Source organism: Colius striatus, chromosome 4, assembly GCF_028858725.1.
Source record: "Colius striatus isolate bColStr4 chromosome 4, bColStr4.1.hap1, whole genome shotgun sequence".
In the NCBI taxonomy this organism is placed as follows: domain Eukaryota; kingdom Metazoa; phylum Chordata; class Aves; order Coliiformes; family Coliidae; genus Colius; species Colius striatus.
In genome coordinates, this window is record NC_084762.1 from 6,746,728 (window position 1) to 6,755,132 (window position 8,405).

Here is an 8,405-nt window from a genome sequence, read left to right on the forward strand (position 1 = left end):
AAGCCTTCACTCCTATTTTCTTCCTAAGCTCTGTGTATGTCTGATGGTAGTCTCTTATTCCTACTTTGTTCTTCTTTCTCATCTGAGTTTTCCTGCTCTCTACCGTCTCTTGGTGTCCTATCCTCTTCCCACTTGTTCAGGTCCTTTTCCTCTGGTCCTAAACGTTTCTCTAGTCTCCTAACTCCAGTCACAGTTACTTTTTGCAGCCTTCTTTCAGTTTGCATTAATTTCTTCCCATTGTCCTTCCCCTTCCCTCTCTCTAGCTCTGTTTTTATAAATTCTCAATAGGAGACTCTGATTCCAAGGTAACATCTCAGCCTTCCAAACCAGAGCTGTATTTACCCCAAAGCTGAACCTCTCAGGAGCTGAAAACCTCGCAGCTCAACAACTCTAACCACAGCTTTTTGGGACAGTGTTTCTCAAGCATAGGCAGAGTTTCAATGATTTTTTAAAATCAGATTGATATTAGTATAAAAAAGTGACATTTTCAGATTCTAGAAAATATTCCCATGACATTCAAATAATTTTAGGATACACAGGAACAAATGTAAGAACCTTTTCTCACATTTACAACTTTCAAATGGCTTTGTAAAGCCGTTTCTAGACACCTTTTTAGAAAACAAATGCAGATGAGAAGTCTTATTGCAGGACTTGCACAGAACATTTTGATGGGTTTAAGAGCACTTTAATCAACGGAATCTGTGTTATTTTCTGATTCCCTACAACAATTGGTTTGTTTTACAGGCATTTATTTATGCTAAAGATATTTATTCAGCCAGTTGATCATATCCTTTCTTCCTTCCTCAATGAAAGGTTTATCTTGAGGGTTGATAGCTTCTCTTTTGCGATGTACAAACCCATGCGTCTGTCCAGGGTAGACTTTAACTTCATAATCCACTTTGCAGCTTTGTTTAAGTTTCTGCTCCAGGTCAGTGACCTGCAACACAGAAAATTCCATGCTAGATGAGTACAGAGTTAACATTATGTATCTACAGTCCTCAAATTGCCCTGTTTTTTTTCCAGTTGTCTGGGAGTCAGATGCAGTGTGTCCTCTCTTTTGTTTTCTCTTCTAATTTTATACCCAAATGTATTTCTGGTAATACACTTTATTTAACTAGGCTTTTTTTTCCTCCATGTGGTGATCACTAGGCAAGTTACTGCTTATAGACCTCTTAAAAAACAAAAAGGAAATGAGGTAAGAGTTTGAATGAATAACCCACTTTGCAGTTTTGTTTGAGTTTCTGCTCCAGTTGAGGCTAATTTGAAATAGAGAGAGGAGAGGTACAGATATAAAATCATCTGTTCAGAGCTACTGGCATTTTTGGCAGGAAAATTAAAAGGCAACATCACTCAATGAAAGCATGTTGCTCTTTGATCTCCTTAGTAGATAATTAGCTTTCCCCAGTCATTCTCTACCTGGGCTCACCAGGAAGGCTGTTAAGAGTGCCAGAAAGGAGAATCTCTGCAGGACAATGGGAGAAGGAAAAGGACAGTCACATGATTTTTTACATTCTCTTGCATCTAGTGATTTATACACTACCAGTATGACTAAAGAAAATCTATCTTAAACTTGACCGAAGCCTTCCTTTGGATTCTTTCCCTTTTCCTCTTAGGAGCTGTCATATAGAAATCATCCATAGTTTGCAACAGAAACAAAGCAGTTTTAGTGTCACTGTAAAACTATTTTACTTAGGCATAAACTTAAATTTGTGTAGAGCTACTGTAAGAGTTAGTGAAAGAGAAGTGCAAAGTAGTTTTCTACTTTCTCTTAATTAAATACCAAACAAGCGTGAAAAGCATTAAAAAGACAAATACTTCTGATGGGAGACTCACCTGCTCCAACGGGATGATTTCATCCTTTTCACCAAAAATGAAGAAGGTGGGATGAAGCAAATTGAGTCCGTTGTCAAAGAACTTGATCACTCCTAGGGAAGGAAGGGAGGCATATACAATCAGTCATGCTTAAAGTGGTTAAATCATTACCAAAGCTATACAGTCAAAATAAAAGACATTCTGATCAGTTAGAGCTCATCAGGTTGCATAAAATGTGCTTTGCTTGAAAGTCCCTTTTGTTGTGAGAACATCCTGTGGTTTCAAATGGCACTAAAGATAAAAGATCATCTTAATCTAAAAGTCAGGGAAGAATTTGTTGCATTTGCCTCATTCCTGTGGTTTTCTTTGGGCATCTGTTTAGTAGTAAAGGTAGCCTGAAAGCAGTAAGAATGGAAGTGTGAGAGTGCAAGGGTTAAAACAGGGAGATGAATAATGGTTCATATGAGTAACAAGAGACTGCTGACAGCAATAACACTGAGGACTAAATTGTTCATGTCATGACCTGAAGGTCTGCAACCTCTGCAGCTTCCAGCACAGATGTCTCATCAGTGAAAGACCTTGCACTGTAATAGGATAACAAAAAGTTTGCTGCCACTTCTTCCCCTGTTAGCTCAACAGGGAAATTGAGTACAGGTATGTGTCAAACAGGTTTTCCAAATAATGAAAACCACATGTGGGCAGCAACCTGTCCTGACTCATGCAGACACAGTAAGCAAGATACCACGGTGGAGATCCACCTCATAATAACCGCTGCCTCCTAAAAGATATAAAAATGTGCTCAGAAACCACTTTGTCATTGCTAGCCAAGAGAAACCTGAGCCATAGTGAGGTCTTGACTTTTGGTCTCCATTGTACAGTCTGTTGCACAGAACCAATCCTGGCCACACCAGTCAAATACATAGATCTTGCTGGTTATGATTAAGTGCAAAAATGTGAGTGTGCAAAATTAAATGCTTAAAGATTCGTGTAATAGATATATCTTCTTCCATAAGATGTGGCACTGAATTTTGTTACAGTAGTATCCTACAGAATAAGCTCCTGCACCAGTCATGCCTGCTCAGAACAAAAGGTATTTGAGACTTACCATAGACAGACACCCCTGTCTTTAAATGAGGGTTCTTCAGCATTAGATGTTGAACTGCTGCTCCACCCCAGCAAAACCCAATGACACCGATCTTCTTTGCACCACATTGTTCCCTTAGATACTTCAGGACAGCATCAACTTCTCTGAGACACGTAAAAGAAAGTGAATTAAGGATCTATCTATATGCCCCTGCCCAGAGACTGGCTGGGTATTGTCTGCTTATAGGGGATGGTGAAAAACTGTATTTGCATCACTCCTGTTTCTTCTCTTTCCTTCACTTATCAAACTGTCTTTATCTCAAACCATAAGTTTTCTCATTTTGTTCCTCCTACTCTCTCCCCTGTCCCTCTTGGGGGAGTGAGGGAGTGAGTGGCTGTATAAGTGCTTGGCTGCTGGTTGGGGTCAACCCACAACACTAGTTCAATATTAGTCCCTTCTAAAATACAAAAGAAACCCCAGGGAAAAGACAAAGGACAAGATCTATCTTCTTAGATCACTGTTACTGGAAGCTAAGGTGATTTTATAAGCAGTAGTCCAATTCATTTCAAAAATGGCAATAGCTGTCTTACAGGGTAACCCAAATAAAAACCTGGGACACAGAGCCAGCCAAGAGCATCCCATTATCACAGATGTGGCTATAGATAAACCATCTCTCATCCAGGAGACAAACATTTTATGAAACTGTGGAAGTAAATTTGAAATAGTCGCTCCAAAATCAGCAAGAACATGATGCAACCAAGCTATGGGTCAGATAAAAATGGGAAAAATCCAGCTAGAAGAATGGGAAAGCATTATGCTTTGAACTAGCTGGGATCTGATGGGAAGCAGGACCAGTATTCCCTAGTTAAATACTGTCTGGTGACTACATTAGCATCCTATCTGAAAGCCCTGGAAGTTGTGCCTGCCTGCAGGAACTGAATCAAACTGAAGTGGAAGGAGTGAGTTGGATTTTTTTAGCCTCATCTGGTTCTTTTCTTTTGAGACTTTCCTTTGCCCAGGTAAGCAGTGTGCACTTTTTGCTCTTCTTCAAAGTTCTTTCCAAAAAAACATCCCTTACATAACCACTAGCTTGATCCACAATCTGCATGGAATTTCTGTTTGTGGACATCCAGCTGTCTTTGACCCAATAATAATAATTTAGCATCTAATCATGCATGTTTCCTGAGGTAAGAATTCCCATGAAAGAAGGACATCCACTCTCTGGACAAGGAACAAGGGTTGTACTTGTCTATTTTGTTGGCCTGTCGGGTTTTCAGCCACTCATCAAAAGCAGCCCAGTCATTAGAAAGGTTCCAAGCTTCTTGTCCCACAAAAAAGTCTGGGCAGATGGCTCTGCAAGAAAAATGAAAACAGTTTATGTGCATTGAGAAAGGATTAAAGGGAAGCCCACATGTACTATGCAACAAATCCATTTTGTTGAACACACATAGAATTTAATCAAAGCACTATACCAGCAACCCTTGTTAATCTCTTGAGTCTAATAAAAGGACTTGGCATAACTTCCAGGTATATTTTTACCCTGTTAAAATTCATTACTTCATTTGGCAAATGATTACCTGTTCTTGAAAATCCTTAGTGGTTTCCTACCAACTTACAAACCCCCCTATCATTTACTTTTGGGCTAGAAGAAATGCTAACCCAGTAACACAGGGCAGAGGATGCTCAATGTACTTTTCATGTGTCTGAGAACTTGTTTCTTCCTTTGGCACAAGCTGGTACACTTTACCTTCATAGAATGCCATTCAGCCTCTCTGGAATTTTTACTGTAACAACAAAACTGGGGCTTTTCAGTCTAGAAAAGAGGAGACTGAGGGATGATCTCATTAATATTTACAAATATCTAAATGGTGGGTGCCAGGAGGTTGGAGCATCCCATTTTTCTATAGTAGCTAGCAACAGGACAAGGGGTAATGGGATGAAATTGAAAGACAAAAAGTTCCATTTAAACATTTACTAAGGAAAAACTATTTTACTGTTTAGGTGAGGGAGCCCTGGCACAGGCTGCCCAGGGAGGGTGTGGAGGATCCTTCCTTAGAGGTCTTCAAGACCCACCTGGACACATTCCTATGTGACCTGATCTAGGTGGGATCTACTTCTGCAGAGGGATTGGACTGGATGATCTCTAAAGGTCCCTTCTAGCCTACCATTCTGTGATTCTATGGTTCTATGAATAAAGTTGCACAGATGCTATATTGGGAGGGAGAAAGTAGTCAGCTTTGGGTTCATGGAGCATGAAAGATGCAGAATAAGGTTTTTCCTCTGTTTCCTCTCTTTTCTGTACTTGCCTACTGTCTCATTACTAGGCAGGACTAGGACTACTCAACTAGGCTAGACTTCTTACACTGTACTAGCAAACAGGAAAGTCTTTAGAGAAACGTGGAAGTGAAGCCTCTGAAATTGTGTTTCTGTGGTGTAGATGAAAAGGAAATAGTTCAATAACCTTTCTTATTAAAAAGACCCTTTGCAAACAGTAGTATTTCTTACGTGTATCCATTAGTTGCAAGCATATCAACTATATATCTGGTGTTTGGGAGTTGCCATCCAAAGATATCATGAATCACAATCACAGCTTTATCAGTGCTGGCAGGTGCTTTGCAAACATAAGCTTTGATGTGCTCAACTTGTACTTCCTGCCCACGGCCTCCATAGTCAAATTTGTCTCCAATATCACATGGGCAGGGCCTCGATTCGTTAGCCATGTGTGATCCTAAAGAACAAAAATACCCATTCAGTTTTGAATCCCATAGCATATCACACTGGAAAAAAAAGATCAAAATACAGTAGCATCATAGACTGTTGAATTTTTGAATCAGTATAGTAATATTGTGAACCTGCTGGTTACTGTGAGATCAAAAATGCAACGTTAGCCAATAAGCTCACATTGGGATGTCTTTTTCATTAAGACACTTAGATTAAACATGGTATGTTTCTCCAGAGACTTAAAACATTCCATAGTCGACTTTTTCAGTGTGAAGAAATCCCTTTCTAAACCAGCTTTAGCCTCAGACCTTGTAGACTTTTGAAGGAGGATGCTTAGGACAGTTGTCAAGAAAAATATACAAGTGGAAGGTAGAGTATAAAATCATATTTATTGAATAATAAAGAACGTGGTCAAACTCTAAGGGAGGAAAAAAGAAAACTGAACATAAAGAAAAAAATCCTTAAGTTGACACAAACATTTTATCAAGAAGGCAACACCAGAACATGGTTAATTTTTTACAGACCATTCTTTAAAAGAAAATAAACAAGGCATTCACAAAGGTCAAAAAATGCCACCAGAATCTAGCACAGGTTTATTTGGCTCCTTGGTTAATGATTTTATGCCATGGACTGTGCCAAATGTAACTTACAGAGAGAAATGGGGAAAATCAGGCTACTCAACAGTCCCCGAACTAGTGGGACTTAAATACTGGTGGTTCTAAAAGTACAGCTTTAGGAAAACAAGCAGACAAGCAAAACACCCCACAGTCAGATTTGCACAGATTTCCAGGGACCAAGATGTTCTGGATTTGCAGGCTTCAAAATTCAGAATGTGCCAAGCAGGTCTTGGGAGATTTCATTTTCACAGGTCATTTTGAGGCAAGCTGTATCTTATATGAAAGCTGTGTTAACTGTGGGTGTACATTTATGCTAATCTACGCCTACTCATAGGTAGTTTTTTTCCCCACACGTAGTCTCACGTATAGGACTTCTAATTGAAAATGAGTCTACTAGAAAAAAACAAGTTAATAGATGAGCATATCAGGCAAAATACAGCTTAAATATCGGAAAGAGTTGACAACTAATTTTCCACCTACAATTTCTTTCTAATTAGGCTAAAATATAACAAAAGCAGCCACTGAGTATTAAAACAAACATGATTTCAGAACTCGAGAAACACCAACACAATGCCCTTATGTATGCTTATATATTCAGTATTTCCTTAAAGGCTTCAGTTGCAAAGATTTCACAATATCTGATAAAATGTAAAACATGAAATATTGGAAGATGCAGATACAGCAGCTGAAGAAATCACCAGACACAAGCTTATGAGGGATGATGCGGGCTTGTATGGTTTATAAGCCATATAGACTTGCAAGCTGCGTAGCATAGTCAAAGCATTTTGGTGTTTCTACATTTGCCATCCTGTGTATTACATGCAAACAGTATCTTCTTCCATTTCTAAGATGCTGCTGACACATTCCATAAAAAAATAATCTCCTACTCTTACATCTGTCAAAGTTATTCTTTCAGGAGTGTCTGTAAACCTATAGCCTTGGTGTTCCAATAAATCATACAATCACAGAATGGTAGGGGTTTGAAGGGACCTTTAGAGACCATCTAGCCCATCCCTCCTGCAGAAGCAGGTCCACCTAGATTAGGTGGCATAGGAACATGTCCAAGTGGATCTTGAAGAGAGGAAGGAGACTTGCAAACACTTGAGTCTTTATTTAAAGACCAAACAATAGAATTCATTTTCAGAAACTTGAACCTACAGCCAGCCAAACAGAAAGATATTGCTGTGTGTCTCTTTCAGGAGGGAAAAGAAAAGGTTTCTGAACCCTCATCTCAAAACAATTAGGGGAGAAAGTAGCTTCCTCATAGCATTTAAACGAGCATATGCTCTTTAAAAAAGCAAGTACCTAAAAATGAAAGCTCCCCCAAACATGCTGAGAGCAACCTCAGCATGCACTTGTCTTCTATTTCTCAGGAGGAAAAGCCCTGGAAGATTAAATAAACCCCTAAAGCCTACACATACCTGTAGCACAGTAAGTTGCAGGAGCTCAGCGTGGATGGTTATCGCTGAATGTGATCCCGAAAGAAAGTGCTGACTCATAAAACGAAAAGGAGTGAGGGCAAGGATCAAGTTTCTTGACACAAGAATTGCGTAAGTTACTGCCTTTATCCTGTGATTTGCAGAGTCACTGCAAGTTGAAAGTTCACTCGTTTTAAAGCCATTAATTCCACTGCTAGTGTAAGCAGAGTGGGCTGCTGTGATGAGTACTGCTGCAGCTGAATCTTCTTTTAAACTCACACAAGAGGATATTAACCTTTGGAGGTCTTTTCAGCCTGTGAAACATGCTGACTCAGCTGAGCAATTCAGATAAAATGATTCTTTCAAAAAAGGGTGTTCTTTTGGTAGTATCACTTCAAAAGATTGTGTTGACTATTCGTTTATTGGTAAAAGACATACCCAAAGTCATCAGTGGGATGATGTAGTGGAGACATAGTTTCAAAGCTCCGTGCAAGACAAAGCTTATATAGTATAGGAACAATATGTTCTCTTTCAGAGTGAAAATACCTAACATGTGAAAAGGTAGTGGTTTTGTAGACTGCTGTACATATCCTTATAATAAGTGTTTAAAATACTGCTGCATTTTTATCTTATCACAGCGCATTTTATCCATAGGTTTTTCTCCTTTTGAATTAAGCTGGCTCTCTAATCCTTGTATCCCTCCAGTTCTCCTGATTTTCTTTTTAATGGATTATTAGGACTAGTCTTTAAAGT

At 39.1% G+C, this 8,405-nt stretch overlaps 1 protein-coding gene across 1 annotated transcript; it reads right to left on the minus strand.

The window, feature by feature from the left end:
• Positions 1-676: 676 nt before the first annotated feature.
• Positions 677-7,719, minus strand: LOC104550867 (carboxymethylenebutenolidase homolog). Its single transcript, XM_010210900.2, has 6 exons — positions 7,656-7,719; positions 5,402-5,624; positions 4,142-4,249; positions 2,918-3,060; positions 1,834-1,925; positions 677-937 (listed from the first exon to the last, which is right to left on the minus strand). Exons 2-6 carry the CDS (start codon positions 5,614-5,616, stop codon positions 758-760), a joined length of 738 nt encoding a protein of 245 aa, XP_010209202.1. The 5' UTR covers positions 5,617-5,624; positions 7,656-7,719; the 3' UTR covers positions 677-757.
• Positions 7,720-8,405: the final 686 nt, after the last annotated feature.

Bases quoted from the DNA above. Each gene is read 5' to 3' on its own strand.
- LOC104550867 (XM_010210900.2), bottom strand. From the start codon at position 5,616: ATGGCTAACGAATCGAGGCCCTGCCCATGTGATATTGGAGACAAATTT. The intron at 4,250-5,401 runs GTAAGAAATACT...TTTTTCTTGCAG, and splicing joins CTTGCAACTAATGGATACAC to AGCCATCTGCCCAGACTTTT. The intron at 1,926-2,917 runs GTAAGTCTCAAA...TTCCTTCCCTAG, and splicing joins GACAGGGGTGTCTGTCTATG to GAGTGATCAAGTTCTTTGAC.